The 17,845-nt window shown below is 47.5% G+C and overlaps 1 protein-coding gene across 1 annotated transcript in view; it reads right to left on the bottom strand.

The window, feature by feature from the left end:
* The window catches only part of LOC142660260 (uncharacterized), a 148,859-nt gene that overhangs the window by 83,803 nt on the left and 47,211 nt on the right, over positions 1-17,845 (bottom strand). The window contains exon 8 of the mRNA XM_075836850.1: positions 17,282-17,439. Coding sequence (XP_075692965.1) covers positions 17,282-17,439 — 158 coding nt within the window. The remainder of the gene's footprint in view (positions 1-17,281; positions 17,440-17,845) is intronic.

Here is a 17,845-nt window from a genome sequence, read left to right as displayed (position 1 = left end):
AAGGTAGCTAACGTCTTGGCATTGGGTAGTTTCTTGAGGGGCACAAAGTGGCACATCTTACTGAAGCGGTCTACTACCACCCACACCACCGACTTGCCTTGAGATGGAGGCAAATCGGTGATAAAATCCATGGAGATATGGGTCCAAGGTCTCTGGGGAATGGGCAAAGAACGTAGTAAGCCCGTTGGTCGGGACCTGGGAGTCTTGGACCTAGCACAAACCTCACAAGCGGCGACGTAGGCCTTAACGTCTTTAGGCAACCCAGGCCACCAATAGTTTCTGGCAATGAGGTGTTTGGTACCCAGGACGCCTGGATGACCAGATAGTGCGGAGTCATGATTTTCCCTAAGTACCCTTAGCCGGTATTGCAGGGGAACAAACAGCTTGTCCTCAGGAAGGTTCCCGGGAGCTGAACCTTGATCAGCCGCAATTTCAGAGACTAAATCAGAATCAATAGAAGAAATGATTATACCAGGAGGCAAAATACAAGCAGGATCTTCCTCCGAAGGAGGGCTGGCCATGAAGCTACGCGACAGTGCATCGGCCTTAATATTTTTAGACCCAGCCCTATAGGTAACCAAAAAGTTGAATCTGGTAAAAAATAGTGCCCATCGAGCTTGTCTCGGGTTTAGCCTCCGGGCAGATTCTAGGAAAACCAGATTCTTGTGGTCAGTAAAGACTGTTACCTGGTGCTTAGCCCCCTCCAGGAAGTGGCGCTACACTTCAAATGCCCATTTAATGGCTAAGAGTTCGCGGTTGCCAATATCATAGTTACTCTCAGTGGGCGAAAACTTCCTGGAGAAGTAGGCACAGGGACGGAGATGGGTGAGGGACCTGGTACCCTGGGACAAGACAGCCCCCACTCCCACCTCGGATGCGTCAACTTCCACGATAAATGGCTCCATTTGGTTGGGCTGAACCAGCACCGGGGCCGAGATAAAGCACTTCTTAAGGACCTCAAAAGCCTGGGCAGCCTCAGGGGGCCAGTGGAGGAGATCAGAACCTTTGCGAGTGAAGTCCGTAAGAGGCTTAGCGATGACCGAGAAGTTAGCAATAAATCTCCTGTAATAACTAGCGAACCCCAAGAAACACTGTAACGCCTTCAGGGAGGCAGGTTGGACCCATTCCGCCACAGCCTGGACCTTGGCGGGATCCATGCGGAATTCATGAGGAGTGAGGATTTGACCCAAAAATTGTATCTCCTGTACCCCAAACACACATTTTTCGGTTTTCGCAAACAGTTTGTTTTCCCGAAGGACCTGGAGCACCTTCCTGACATGCTCAATGTGGGAGGACCAGTCCTTGGAAAACACCAGTATGTCATCAAGGTACACTACAAGAAATACCCCCAGGTAATCTCTTAAAATCTCATTTATGAAATTCTGGAAGGCCGCAGGAGCATTACACAACCCAAAGGGCATGACGAGGTATTCGAAATGACCTTCGGGCGTGTTAAACGCAGTCTTCCACTCATCCCCCTCTTTGATGCGGATAAGGTTATACGCCCCCCGTAGATCAAACTTAGAGAACCATTGGGCCCCCTGAACCTGATTAAAGAGATCAGGAATCAAAGGAAGGGGATACTGGTTCCTTACAGTGACCTTATTCAAGTTACGGTAGTCAATGCATGGCCTAAGGCCACCATCCTTCTTCCCTACGAAGAAGAAGCCAGCACCGGAGAAGTAGAGGGGCGAATGTAACCCTTGGCCAGGCATTCCTGGATATACTCTCTCATGGCTTCACGTTCGGGACAAGAAAGATTAAATATCCTACCCTTAGGGAGCTTAGCTCCTGGTACCAATTCGATAGCGCAATCATATTCTCTATGAGGAGGTAACACTTCGGAGGCCTCCTTAGAGAAAACATCAGCGAAGTCCTGAACAAACTCAGGCAGCGTGTTCACCTCCTCAGGGGGAGAAATAGAATTAACAGAAAAACATGATGTCAAGCATTCATTAACCCATTTGGTAAGCTCCCCAGTATTCCAGTCAAACGTGGGATTATGCAACTGCAACCAGGGAAGGCCTAAAACCAAATCGGACGATAATCCCTGCATCAACAGTACAGAGCACTGCTCCAAATGCATGGAGCCAACAAGGAGTTCAAAAACAGGGGTATGCTGTGTAAAATAACCATTAGCAAGAGGAGTGGAGTCGATACCCACTACCGGGACAGGTTTAGGCAAATCAATCAAAGGCATAGCTAAAGACATGGCAAATTCCACAGACATGATATTAGCAGAAGACCCTGAATCCACGAAGGCACTGCCGGTAGCAGACCTACCCCCAAAAGAGACCTGAAAGGGAAGCAAGATTTTATTACGTTTCATATTTACGGGAAATACCTGTGCGCCCAAGTGACCTCCCCGATGATCACTTAGGCGCGGAAGTTTTCCGGCTGCTTATTCTTACGCCTAGGACAGGTGTTCACTTGATGCTTGTCATTCCCACAATAGAAGCGGAGAGCATTCTTCCTGCGGAACTCTCTACGTTGTCGGGGGGACACGGAGGCCCCGAGTTGCATAGGTACCTCCGAGTCTTCCGTGGAAGAGCGAAGCAACGGGACCTCGGGAGGCATCATGGGGGAGTCAGAGGGGAAAACACAAAAACGTTCAAGTTGTCGTTCCCTGAGACGTCGGTCAAGTCGTACCGCTAAAGCCATAACCTGGTCTAGGGAGTTAGAAGAGGGATAGCTAAGTAGCAGGTCTTTCAGGGCGTTCGACAGACCCAACCTAAACTGGCACCTTAAGGCAGGGTCATTCCACCGAGAAGCTACGCACCACTTCCTAAAGTCAGAACAATACTCCTCAACAGGTCTCTTACCCTGACGTAAGGTCACCAGCTGACTCTCGGCAAAGGCAGTCCTGTCAGTCTCGTCATAAATGAGTCCGAGAGCAGAAAAGAAAAGATCAACGGAGGAAAGTTCAGGGGCGTCAGGAGCCAAGGAGAAGGCCCACTCTTGGGGCCCTTCCTGGAGCCGGGACATAATTATACCCACCCGCTGGCTCTCAGAACCTGAGGAGTGAGGCTTTAAGCGAAAGTAGAGCCTACAACTCTCCCGAAAGGAGAGAAAAGTCCTCCGGTCCCCTGAGAACCAGTCAGGCAACTTGAGGTGGGGTTCAAGAGGTGAGGTGAGGGGCACTACCATGGTAGCGTCAGGCTGGTTGACCCTCTGAGCCAGGGCCTGGACCTGTAGGGAGAGACCCTGCATTTGCTGGGCCAGGGTCTCAAGGGGGTCCATAGTAGTGTCAGGGACCAGGGTAGACTAGGTATATGGGCTTGTGATTATGTAATGACGGGGGTAGGGAAACGGACAAGTGAGCCCTAATCTACCCGCCACTCTGTCCCTGCCTACTTGCAACGACCCGCCCTAGGCGACGGGGTACAACTGGGCGGCGGTCCCTACGCTCAGTAAGTGCACGAGACAAACAGACAAGGGAACACAAAGCAAAGGGAAATGGGGCAGTTGCCCACGGCAACACCGTGAGCAACAAGAGTGGTGAACGAGCCGAGTCAAACCAGGAGTGCACGAGGTACCAAACGCAGATCAGGAGAGTAGTCAGTAAGCCAGGGTCAGTATGGAGCAGGATCAAATAGTCAGAAGCTGTAGCTGGGCCAGGAAACCACACGAGAAGAATCACAAGCAAAGGAGGAACCATTAGCAAGAGGAGTGGAGTCGATACCCACTACCGGGACAGGTTTAGGCAAATCAATCAAAGGCATAGCTAAAGACATGGCAAATTCCACAGACATGATATTAGCAGAAGACCCTGAATCCACGAAGGCACTGCCGGTAGCAGACCTACCCCCAAAAGAGACCTGAAAGGGAAGCAAGATTTTATTAAGTTTCATATATACAGGAAATACCTGTGCGCCCAAGTGACCTCCCCGATGATCACTTAGGCGCGGAAGTTTTCCGGCTGCTTATTCTTACGCCTAGGACAGGTGTTCACTTGATGCTTGTCATTCCCACAATAGAAGCAGAGACCATTCTTCCTGCGGAACTCTCTACGTTGTCGGGGGGACACGGAGGCCCCGAGTTGCATAGGTACCTCCGAGTCTTCCGTGGAAGAGCGAAGCAACGGGACCTCGGGAGGCATCATGGGGGAGTCAGAGGGGAAAACACAAAAACGTTCAAGTTGTCGTCCCCTGAGACGTCGGTCAAGTCGTACCGCTAAAGCCATAACCTGGTCTAGGGAGTTAGAAGAGGGATAGCTAAGTAGCAGGTCTTTCAGGGCGTTCGACAGACCCAACCTAAACTGGCACCTTAAGGCAGGGTCATTCCACCGAGAAGCTACGCACCACTTCCTAAAGTCAGAACAATACTCCTCAACAGGTCTCTTACCCTGACGTAAGGTCACCAGCTGACTCTCGGCAAAGGCAGTACTGTCAGTCTCGTCATAAATGAGTCCGAGAGCAGAAAAGAAAAGATCAACGGAGGAAAGTTCAGGGGCGTCAGGAGCCAAGGAGAAGGCCCACTCTTGGGGCCCTTCCTGGAGCCGGGACATAATTATACCCACCCGCTGGCTCTCAGAACCTGAGGAGTGAGGCTTTAAGCGAAAGTAGAGCCTACAACTCTCCCGAAAGGAGAGAAAAGTCCTCCGGTCCCCTGAGAACCAGTCAGGCAACTTGAGGTGGGGTTCAAGAGGTGAGGTGAGGGGCACTACCATGGTAGCGTCAGGCTGGTTGACCCTCTGAGCCAGGGCCTGGACCTGTAGGGAGAGACCCTGCATTTGCTGGGCCAGGGTCTCAAGGGGGTCCATAGTAGTGTCAGGGACCAGGGTAGACTAGGTATATGGGCTTGTGATTATGTAATGACGGGGGTAGGGAAACGGACAAGTGAGCCCTAATCTACCCGCCACTCTGTCCCTGCCTACTTGCAACGACCCGCCCTAGGCGACGGGGTACAACTGGGCGGCGGTCCCTACGCTCAGTAAGTGCACGAGACAAACAGACAAGGGAACACAAAGCAAAGGGAAATGGGGCAGTTGCCCACGGCAACACCGTGAGCAACAAGAGTGGTGAACGAGCCGAGTCAAACCAGGAGTGCACGAGGTACCAAATGCAGATCAGGAGAGTAGTCAGTAAGCCAGGGTCAGTATGGAGCAGGATCAAATAGTCAGAAGCTGTAGCTGGGCCAGGAAACCACACGAGAAGAATCACAAGCAAAGGAGGAACAGGAAAGGCAGGTATAAATAGACAGAGGGCGGGAGCTAGCTCCGTCTGGCCAGGCTGCGATAGTCTCTCCCACTCCTAAGCCTGCCATCCTGAGTGGTGGAAGATGGAGTCAGTCTCAGAGACATAGACTCAGGTGCAGACTGATTACCTATGGGCATATACACAGAAGTTGTGCCTGGCAGATCCTTTACAGGAATGTTTGGAAATATTGTCATGTATCACCGCATGGTGGCGGTTCAAGGGGTTAAAACTACCTGACAGATTCCCATTAAATATACAATGAATTGAGAAAAATTCCATCTGCCCTGCAATTTTGTTATTATAAATATATCATATATAACTACAGATCCAGAACCAAGCTCTGACATATATACAGTATCACAACCAACCTCAGTACATATATACAGCACCAGAACAAAGCTCAGAACATATAAACAGCACTAGAACAAAGCTCAGTACATAAATACAGCACTAGAACCAAGCCCATACATATATACAGCACCAGAACCAACCTCAGTACATAAATACAGCACCAGAACCAACCTCAGTACATAAATACAGCACTAGAACCAAGCTCAGTACATAAATACATCCCCAGTACCAAGCTCAGTACATATATACAGCACCAGAACCAAACTCATTACATATATACACAGCACCAAAACCAATCTCATATGTATATACAGCACCAGAACCAAGCTCAGTACTTACATACAGCATCAGAACCAAGATCAGTACATATATACAAGACCAGAACAAATACAGCTCAATTTAGTGCAACCCCTGCCGTGTAGGTTTGTATGGCGTAAAACTACAGCTCGCAGCATGGCCCGAACAATGGTAAGGATATGCTGGGAGATGCTGTTTCACAAAAAAAAATCATACCACCAATCATCTCGCTGCAGATCATACAGTGACTAAATTACTGATTAGAGGCATAATAAACATTTACATTAAGTAACTCACCGGTGACTTCTCAGATTCTACTTCTTTTTTTCTCCCTCTGGTCCAGATATCTATGATGGATTTCTACCGACCATGAACCATTTATGCAGTTTTCCGCTCAGATGTCTTCAGCTTCTCACTTTTAAAACATTTATTCTCAACACCACTAAATATAATAAAGCACCATTCACTGCACCTCTAACTATACTAGCGCCATACACTGTGTCCCTGATTGTAATAGTACCATACACTGCCACACACACACACACACACACACACACACACACTGTGCCCCCTGTAGATAGTGCCCCCATAGCCCCCTGTAGATAGTGACCCGCTAAAGCCTCTGCAGATAGTGACCTACATAGAAGCCCCTGTAGAGAGTGTCCCACATACAATCCTCTGTAAATAGTGCCCACGTATGGACTCCAGAGCTGCAAGGCAATAGGGCTAACCATTGAACCTCCGTTCTGCCCTACATATAGCTTCCCCTATAGATAGTGCTCTACGTATAGCCCACCTCTGTAGATAGTGTCTCACATATAGCTCCCCCTGTATATAGTGTCCCACATATAGCCCACCCCTGTACACAGTGACCTACATATAGCCAGTTAAAGAAAGAGAACCAAAATCCAGCGCTGAAGATAAGTAAAATGGAACTTCTGTTTCAATTTAATTGGTAGTGTATACATAGAACATAGTGCCAGCTATTCAGTGCTAATGCATGTATTTGGCTCTCGCTAGCACTGGGGCCCCCTCCGGTGCTAGCTACGCCTACAGGCATGAGAGGGCCTGTGTCGCCTGGTCCATACTTGTTGGAAGCTCGGTGGCGCGGGCCACATAGTAGCGGTGCTGTAGCACTGTAACAGCCATAACGGGCATATAGGGGGCATGTCGGCTGGCGGCACGGGCCCCCTCAAGCCGCGGGCCCCGTAGTAGCCACTACGGCTGCTACCGCGGTAGTTACGCCACTGATTATAGGCACAATTTACCTCTTTTTTCACCATTAATATCCTATTACATTAACAACATCACATTTTATTCCATATAATTTATTCAGTTTTACAATTTATCCCACACCTACACTTATATTTAAATGTATAAACATAACAACACATTTACACAATTTTTTAGAACTTATTTGGCTTCCCCCTCTTTTTTTTTCTTTTTTTTCTTTTCTTTTTTGACACGTTTTGAAGTGGCATTTTCAATTGCACATTTTTGTATTATTCACTTTACTATCATTCATTTCCATAGTAAAAAAAATAATATTTTTCCCTTTACTCATTATTTCATTTACCTATTCCCTCAGGGACTTCATTACTGTAACATAAGCGATCTTCCAGCCTCATAGAAAATCAGATTCCAGAGACAAGACACATAGTGCAACATCCTCTGAAAAAAGATTGCTCCACGCCAAGTTTAATCATTTAACCATTTTTTATGTATGTAAATTTCTATGAACTTATATAAACTTGTTAATCAGACACGTCACACATGCCCCAGATGAAGCCAGAAGGGCGAAACCCAGGGTCGGGCGAGAGTGTTTGGCGTGCCGCCAATAAATACTTACCTTGATGCTTTTATTTCTTGTTACTTCTGTGAGTATGGATTAAACTTGGCGTGGAGCAATCTTTTTTCAGAGGGTGTTGCACTATGTGTCTTCCTTTTTCCATCTATTAGAGACATAAGATCCTTTTCCTACCAGGAGTTCTTTGAATGTGGAGAGAGACGATAAGGAGCTCGGTGGAACTACAAGGATAAGAATTACCATCCACACCCTCATTGGATTGCAGATTGTCCACTGCATTTTTCTGGGAGAGAGTGTCCATACTGAACGATATTGGACTGTTACCAGTGCCGTCTGAGCGGTAAACTTAACTGTACTTTATATAGCACATTAACAATGTATAGAGTGTATTTCTGATTAATTTAATGTTATCTTCATTGAAAAAAACTGTGCTTTTCTTTCAAAAATAAGGAAATTTCTAAGTGACCCTAAACTTTTGAACGGTAGTGTATATAATACACTTATAAAGATATTGAGATTGGATCCTCAGGAAATAATCTTATGAATTTTTTTTTTGTTTTAAATTTATTTTTATTATTTAATTTTTTTTATGTTTACTTGCATTATTGCATATCTTCTTCCCGCCCAATCATGTAACTGTACGTGACAATGGGCGGTGCTTTCCCGCCTTCTTCCGCACAGTTACGTGATGATAATAAACTGTCACCATGTCAAATGACATCGTGACAATGGGCAGATTGCGACGGCGAGTGACAACAGACACTTACCGCTCGCCGGCACAGGACCAAAAAGAGCGGTCCTGTGACGTCAATCGCCATAATTGGTCATTCAAAAATGAATGACCAATCACAGCATAGGTAAACAAAAGATGCAGGATTCTTCTCATCACCGGCTCTGACAAGCTCATTTCTGTCAGAGAGCTTGTGAGAGTCTGTGTGTGAAGCCCTGTCAGAAAGAAAAAGTGAAAGAAAATTGAATATAGATCTCTTCTAGATCTCCCCAGATCCTCCCAGATCTCCCCAGATCTCTCCTGTCCCAGTAATTAAAAAAAAAATCCCCCACCCATTACCCCAGTGAAATTACTGCGCCATTTTATTTAGACGATACCCTAAATACCCCCAGAGCACCCCCTCACTGCCCAGTGAGAGAACATTGAGCTGTGTCAGTGTCCAGTACGATCCACACAGATCACCACCATTCAATGTTGCCGTGCCAAATACAGTGCCAGTTTTACGCAGCGATCTAGTCAGTTCCATCGCGCTCCTAAATTTTTGAGAGCGCTAGTTTATTTTCTAGTTCATACAAAAAATAAAAATGCTAAAAAAAAATTTTTTTTCTTAGGGAGAGTTACATTTTAGGGTTACGATAAAATTATATCTGTTACATGTTAGTGTACATTACTGCAATATGGCGCAGAAATTTTACAGCCCTCGGATATAGACTCTGCTAGCGAGGATGAAATTGTAACGTCTATGGCCACGGCCCGTTGTTCTGACTTGACGGCCGTGGCCATGGACATCTGAGTTCCATGCAACATCGTTCTCCTCTGAGGAGCTGGCACTCAAAAGACCAGTGTGCGCATATTGCAGGAAGTCTGCAATCTAGCCCAGAAGGCTACTGGGCTATAGAAAGGGCCCTGCCCTCTTGTTCTTTGCCTGAGCGTTGTTCGTTACCCAATGTTTGTCTTGCTAATGGTCACCTAGTGTGTTCCAGTTTCCTACTGTTCCCTGTTCCTTTATCCTGTATCCTGTTTCCCGTGCTATCCAGATCTAGTGCCGTGCTGAGCTGTTGTCGTGTTGTGCTACATTCACGCCTGTTCTGCTACACCACGCCAGAAGTCTACCTGCCGCCTGGTCCCAGCCAAGCCTGCCTTGATACTGTCCAAGTTGCCACAGGTACCCTCTCTGGTCCACACCCCGCATTGTGACAGTACGCTCAGGCCATGGACTCCGCTGGTCAATTCAAGGACATGTCACCCTCCCAAGCCATGTAGGCGGACCTGCAGGATCTCTGAGCAAGACAGGATCAACTTCTTGTGGCAGTGGACTCCATGGCACAGCAGCTAGGGACACTAGCTGCTTCCCTTCCGGCCTCTATGCAAGCTCCTCAGATCGACCCTCCTGCTACACCTCCTGGCAGTTCCGGCTCGGATCCTCGGTTCTCGCTGCCGTTACCTTCTTGGTTCTATGGAGACGCCAGTACGTGTCGGGGTTTTTTGAACCAATGCTATATCCATTTTACCCTGCACGCCCGAGTATTTCCGTCGAACGGAACCAAGATCACCTTCATCGTATCTCTACTTGCCGGCAAGGCCCTGGCATGGGCAAACCCTATCTGGGAACGTCAGGGACCCGAGACCCAAGACTTCCAGGGGTTCGTGCGGTTGTTACGGACTGTTTTCAAGGAGCCAGGACGAGTCTCATCGGCAGCCACTGCTATCTTTAACCTTCGTCAGGAGGACACCTCCGTGGGCGAATACACCATCCAGTTCCGGACCCTGGCAGGTGAACTATCCTGGAACAATGAGGCCTTGGTGGCATCCTTTTGGCACTGTCTATCGTCTGAGATCAAGGACGAACTTGCCGCTCGATATCTGCCACCTGCCTTGGACAACCTGATTCTGCTTGACACTTTGGTGGACATAAGGCTGAGGGAGAGATCTCATGAGGTTCGTCAGGAGAGACGGCTTTCTAGACTGGCGCCCAACGTCCAGCAACCCCTCTTGCCTCCTTCTACTGTTTTGCCCGAGGTTTCCGATGCAAGTGGATAGGCTAAAATTGTCCGTCCAGGAGAAACAGGGATAGATACCTCATATTAAAAAATACCCCTGAGGAAGCCACATTGTGGCGATACGTCTGGAGCTTTCAGTCCTCCTTTCCCCTCCTAGGATTCTATGCTGCATATTTTCATATATTCTGGTATTTGTTACCCGTCTGTTTGATTAATTTATGGTTAGCTACATATATTAAGGGTTTCTGGTGGTCTGTGGGGGCTTTTTTTGGTTACTTATCAGGGTGATCAACTAACCCCTTTAGAAGTTATTTTTAGCAAGTTTTTGCTATTTTCAATTATTTTAGTTCTGTACATGTGGTACTTCTGTTGAAATAAAAGGTTTTTGTGCTACTTTTCATGTTTTCATTATTTAGTTGCCATTTCTTTCTTGGTTTTGCATTTTATCTGATAAAATGTGGAAATTTTCAATTTTTATAATGGATAAAGGAGAAAAAGCACCCCAACATTTGAAAAGCAGTTCTCCCGATTACGGCAATATCCCACATGTGGTCATAAACTGCTGTTTTGACAAGCTGCAGGGCTCAGAGAGGCAGGAGTGCTATTTGGCATGCAGATTATGCTGGATTGGTTTTTGGACGCCATGTCGCATTTGCAACACCCTAAGGTACTAGAGTACAGCGGAAGACCCCAAGAAGTGACCCCAATTTAGAAACTACACGCCTTAAGGCATTTATCATTTGCCTGGACATATGACAGGGTTCAGAAGTAAAGAGCAACATGCGAATGTGAGGCCTGTTTTGGTTATTTTCACAGCATTGGCCCACAATTGCAGGGCTTTGAGGTCAAATAGTAAAACAAGCCCCTAAAGTAGTGACCCCTATTTTGGAAACTACACCCCTTAAGGCATTTTGACCCCACAGGTGTTTTTATTAGAAATTAATGCCCAGAGGATGGTGCAAAGTGAGGATTGCAATTTTCCACTGATATTCCATTTTAGTGCACAATATGTTGCGCCCAGTTTGTGCTACTAAAGAACAAGTACTTCATAAAATGTTAAGCAGGTTCTCCCGGGTATGGAGATGCCATATATGTGGACATTAACTGCTGTTTGGGTGCACTGTAGGGTTCAGAATGAAGGGAGCTGTTCAGGGGCGTAACGAGGAAAGACTGGGCCCCATAGCAAACTTTTGACTGGGCCCCCCCTCCCCTGGGTGTCACATAACCGCCCCTTGTAGATAGTGCCTTTTTTACAGCCCGCCCCCTGTAGATAACGCCATACAGCCCCCCTGTAGATAACGCCATACAGCCCCCCTGTAGATAATGCCATACAGCCCCCCTGTAGATAACGCCATACAGCCCCCTCTGTAGATAGCGCCATACAGCCCCCTGTAGATAACGCCATACAGCCCCCCTGTAGATAACGCCATACAGGCCCCCTGTATATAACGCCATACAGCCCCCTGTAGATAACGCCATACAGCCTCCTCTGTAGATAACGCCATACAGCCCCTCTGTACATAACGCCATACAGCCCCCTGTAGATAACGCCATACAGCCCCCTCTGTAGATAACTCCATACAGCCCCCACTGTAGATAATGCCATACAGCCCCTCTGTAGATAACGCCATACAGCCCCCCTGTAGATAACACCATACAGCCCCCTCTGTAGACAACTCCATACAGCCCACCCTGTAGAGAACGCCATACAGCCCCCCCTGTAGAGAACGCCATAAAGCCCCCCTGTAGATAACGCCATACAGACCCCCCTGTAGAGAACGCCATACAGCCCCCACTGTAGGGAACGCCATACAGCCCCTCTGTAGAGAACGCCATACAGCCCCCCCTGTAGAGAACGCCATACAGCCCCCCCTGTAGAGAACGCCATACAGAGTCCCCCCTGTAGATAACACCATACAGACCCCTGTAGATAACGCCATACAGACCCCCCCTGTAGATAACGCCATACAGAGTCCCCCCTGTACATAACGCCATACAGACCCCCCTGTAGAGAACGCCATACAGCCCCCACTGTAGGGAACGCCATACAGCCCCTCTGTAGAGAACGCCATACAGCCCCCCCTGTAGAGAACACCATACAGCCCCCACTGTAGAGAACGCCATACAGCCCCCCTGTAGAGAACGCCATACAGCCCCCTGTAGATAACGCCATACAGAGTCCCCCCTGTAGATAACGCTATACAGACCCCTGTAGATAATGCCATACAGACCCCCCTGTAGATAACGACATACAGAGTCCCCCCTGTAGATAACGCCATACAGACCCCCCTTGTAGATAACGCCATACAGACCCCCCTTGTAGATAACGCCATACAGACCCCCCTGTAGATAACGCCATACAAAGTCCCCCTTGTAAATAACGCCATACAGCCCCACCTGTAGATAACGCCATACAGAGTCCCCCCTGCGATAACGCCATACAGAGTCCCCCCCTGTAGATAACGCCATACAGCCCCCCCTGTAGGTAACGCCATACAGAGTCTCCCCTGTAGATAAGGCCATACAGAGTCCCCCCTGTAGGTAACGCCATATAGCCTCCCTGTAGATAACGCCATACAGAGTCCCCCATGTAGGTAACGCCATACAGCCCCCTCTATAGATAACGCCATACAGCCCCCCCTGTAGGTAACGCCATACAGCCCCCCCTGTAGGCAACGCCATACAGCCCCCCTGTAGATAACGCCATACAGCCCCCCCTGTAGATAACGCCATACAGAGTCCCCCCTGTAGGTAACGCCATACAGCCCCCTCTGTAGATAACACCACACAGCCCCCCCTGTAGGTAGCGCCATACAGCCCCCCTGTAGGTAACGCCATACAGCCCCCCCTGTAGGTAACGCCATACAGCCCCCACTGTAGGTAACGCCATACAGCCCCCCTGTAGGTAACGCTATACAGCCCCCACCCGTAGGTAACACTATACAGCCCCCTTGTAGGTAACGCTATGCAGCCCCAACCCCCCAAAAAAATTCGACCTACAGTGTGTCCTACAAAAGACATGTATCCCCTATCCACAGGATAGTGGATACATGTGTGATCGCTGGCAGTGATAGGGAGAACGGGGGACCGAAAGTCACCCGAAGTTCTCCATGACTAACCTCTGACTTCCGGAGTCTGCGCAGCTCAATAAAAATTAAAGGAGCGCTGGTCACGCATGCGCACAAGCGCGACCGGCGCTCCATTAATTTCTACGGAGCTGCCGACACAGAGCCCGGAAGTCCAAGGTTTGTGATGGAGAACTTCAGGGGACTTTCAGTCCCCCGTTCTCCCTATCGCTGCCAGCGATCACACATGTGTCCCCTATCCTGTGGATAGGGGATACATGTCTTTTGTTTAATGGCAGAGCGGGGAGATACCTCCCTGCTCTGCCGTAGTGTTCAATGGCATCGCGCTGTAGCAGCCATAGCGGCTGCTAGCGGAGCCTCCGGCCATGGTGGGGGCCCGTGCCGGCGGGTGACACGGACTCCCTCATGCCGCGGGCCCCGTAGCAGCTGGAGCTGTTGTAGGGCTGGTATAATAGCGGGGTTCACTGGCTCATGTCGCCCACTACTACTACCTCCTTCATATCAGTTGACCACTGAGTAGTGGATAAATGCGCATCCACTGTGTGAAAAATAATTCACTGGAAGAAAGTGGAATGGATATAAGTAAATTAAGATTAAAAGTTATATAAGAACATCTAAAATGTACGTTCCGATTGATGTTACTTGTTTTGTAACCCCCAACTGGCTCTAACTTTCCCTATACACTCAAGTGGTTAAATACAAGGGGAAGTCTGTAGATCATGGAAGGAAAAGGATTACCAGGCAAGTAGAGTTTATGGGGAGAGAGGCAGGAGAGGGGAGAGCGTGGGAGAGGATACTTAGCACATGTGGTCCTTGGTTGGTGAGTGAGGAACAAGAGAGCTGTTGGTGTCTGGTGAGGGAGGCAGGAGCAAGAGAGGGATCAGCATGCCTGTTGCCCCTCTTATACCTTGTCCGTGCACGTCTGTATGACATCACATGCTCATGCAGGTGCAAGGGGGGAGGCCAGGTAATGAGATTCCATGGGCTTAGCCATAAACAGTGTCGTCGTCCCCTTGCACGTGCATGAGCATGTGATGTCATACAGACATGCACGGACAAGGTATAAGAGGGGCAACAGGCATACTGATCCCTCTCTTGCTCCTGCCTCCCTCACCAGACACCAACAGCTCTCTTGTTCCTCACCCACCAACCGAGGACCACATGCATTGCTAAGTATCCTCCCCCTCTCTCTCCCTTCTCCTACCTTTCTCCCCATAAACCCTACATTCCCTGGTAATCCTTTTCCCTCCCTGATCTACAAATTTCCCCTGGTATTTAACACCTGGAGTGTATAGGGAATGTTAGAGCCAGGTGGAGGTGGGTCACAGAAGCAAGCATGAGTGAGCGCACTGTAATAGTAAAGAAAGGAGGAGACCTCCAGCTCACCAGTAGTTGCGTCTCCAGACACCTCGCACGGATCCCCGCTACGGCCAGCGGTAGGTATATCAGGAAAAAGAAAGAGAAAATCCAGCGCTGTGTTTGATTAAAAAGGAAAATTGTTCCCAATTTTATTGAAAAAATGGTTAAAAGTTACACGGAGTCTCAAGGTGTATATATAGCGGGCTGGATGACCTTGGCCTACGCGTTTCGAGCAAGTGTGTTGCTCTTAATCATGGCAAACATTTTCGGGCCGTGCTCTATTCTTTTCTCTTTCTTTTTCCTGAGCGCACTGTAACTTGTATGTATGTTTAGATAAGTGGGTGGTGGTGTAGTATAGTACTGTTGATTTCTTATACTGTGCCCCGTATAGGGTGAGTATACTTAATACATATTAACTTGCCCAATCTTATCTGCTTTGAAACGCTTTGCACATTTTGAGTCGCCATATTCTGACAGCCAGAACTTTTTTATTTTTTCTCTAAGGCCCCATGCACACGACCGTGCCCGCAATCATGGCCCGCGATTGCGGGCACGGCCGGCCGCCGACTGACAGCCGCATTTTCGGGCCGTGCTCTCATACAAAGTATGGGAGCACGGGCCGCAAAATGCAAAAGAACGGACATGTTCCATAATTCCCGGAACATTTCCACGGCACGGACACCCTTCCATAGTGCTACGGAAAGGTGTCCGCGTTCAATGAAAGTGAATGGGTCAGTTTTTGCGGACCGCAATTGCGGTCCGCCAAAACCGAGGTTTTTTACGGTCGTGTGCATGGGGCCTAACAGAGCTGTGTGAGGGTGACTTCTTATTTGTTACGGGACAATCTGTAGTTTTCATTGGTGCAGTTTTTTTATCATTTTTTACTTTATTTTTTGGCAAGCAAGGTGACCAAATATCATAATTTCTGACAAGGTTTTTTATTCTTATTTTTGACAGTGTACACTGTGGGCTATAAATGACATTTTTACGTCATTCTGCAGGTCGATAAGATTACGGCGATACCATATATATCTATATAAAATCACTTTTTTTTTAAAAATAATAAATTTTTTGTGTCACCATATTCTGAAAGCCATCATTTTTTTTTTGTCTAAAAAGCTGTGTAAGTGCTTGCTTATTGTGGGACGGGTTGTAGTTTTTATTGGTGCTATTTTGGGGTACATGCAACTTTTTACTAACTTTTTGTTCCATGTCTTGGGAGGGGTGGTGACCAAAAAATAGGTATTCTGTCATTGTTTGTTATTTTTATTTTTTTTTCCGGTGTTCACCATGCAGGAAAAATAACATTATAGTTTTAAAGTTTGGGTCGTTACGGACGTGGTGATACCAAATATCGCTTTTGAATGCTGCATCTAAGGAGTTAATCACCGCATAGGGGGCACGCTACGGTCCCTTCCATGCAGCAGGGTGTCAGCTGTAATATACAGCTGACACCCACTGGCGATGGTGCGGGCTCAGCTTCTGATTCTGAGCCCGCACTAGCAACATAACGTAACTATACGTTGTGTTGCAATATGTACAAAACGACATCCAACGTACTAGTACATTGGATGTCGGAAAGGGGTTAAAAAATATATTTTGTGTTCACTCAGGTTATCGTCTGAAGCAACTAAGTGTAACAAATATGCAAAAATAGAACAAAAGCAGGATACTTTTTATAGTGCTGTACCTAAGCACAATTTCATCCATACTATAAAATGCTACATCCCCCATTTGCTATTTTAATACATCTGTACAAGCTATGTCTCACGTAAACGAATGGTATATCAGCAAATTAGCTCAGTGGTTAGTATTGTTGCCTTACAGCACTGGGGTCCTGGGTTTGAATCCGGTCAGGTACTACAGTTGCATGGAGGTTCTCTCTATGTTTGTGTGGGTTTCCTCCAGCTTCTCTAGTTTCCTCCACCACTCCAAATACATACAGATAGGGAATTTAGATTGTGAGCCCCAATGGAGTCAGAGAAGACAACTTCTGTGGAATATGTTGGCGCTATGTAGGTAACATAAATAGATATGTTTATGCTTATGCCGCAGCATACATTGTATGATACTCTGTAGTTTCTATATGAGGACACAGCACTGCTTTTAAGTAGTCATACAGCTTTTTTTTTTTCTTCTTTTAAACAGCACCTGTCACTTAAAGAACATGTTCAGATTTTTGTACAATCGTCACGAGGTTACATGCTGGAGCACCTGAAGGAAATCCACGCAAACATGGAGAGGACATAACGACGCCATGCGAATGCTGTTCTAGGTTGGATTTGCATGCAGGACCCCAGAGATGCAAGGCAATAGTGCTAATCACTGCGCCACCATGCTGCCCAAAACTGCCAAGTATTTTTTAAACATTTGCATAACTTTTAACATATGTAGCCCCATTTCATACATGTCAGAGAATACACACAAGACCAATCATTCCACATATGACTTACAGCTCTTGACGTACACGACGTAACTTGCTCTGTAGATCGACAATGCGCAGAGAGTGATTCTGCCAAGTATTTGGGTCAGAAATCACATTTTGAGACACTGCTAGAGACCGGGTATCTTTTGGTCTGGCCTGTTTTTCACATCGGATGATTGACAGCTGCTGTAAAAAAAATTACTTCACCGTTTATTATTAAGCGGTAGAACGCTATATGTTATCAGCTTTATTCAGATCAGATGTTTTGTCTGATGTGACCTATACGTTGTGAAAAGCTCCCGATACAGTATATGTGAAACGTAGGCTGTGACACATGCCTAAAGGCCCTTTTACACTGGCCAATTATCGGGCAAACGAGTTCCCGATAATTGCCCTGTGTAAACAGGGCAATGATCAGCCGGTGAACGAGCAAACGCTCGTTCATCGTCCGATTGCATCGTTTTAAATGCATAAACTTTTATCGTTGACGGCAGCACATCTCCCTGTGTAAACAGGGAGACGTGCTGCCAACATGATAGAAATGTATGGGGATGAGCGATCAGCTGGTCCCCTTACTAGCTCCTTGTAAAAG

Source organism: Rhinoderma darwinii, chromosome 9 (genome assembly GCF_050947455.1).
Source record: "Rhinoderma darwinii isolate aRhiDar2 chromosome 9, aRhiDar2.hap1, whole genome shotgun sequence".
NCBI classification, from domain to species: Eukaryota; Metazoa; Chordata; class Amphibia; order Anura; family Rhinodermatidae; genus Rhinoderma; species Rhinoderma darwinii.
The sequence above is the reverse complement of the archived record's forward strand: the minus strand, read 5'-3'. Positions and strand labels throughout refer to the sequence as shown.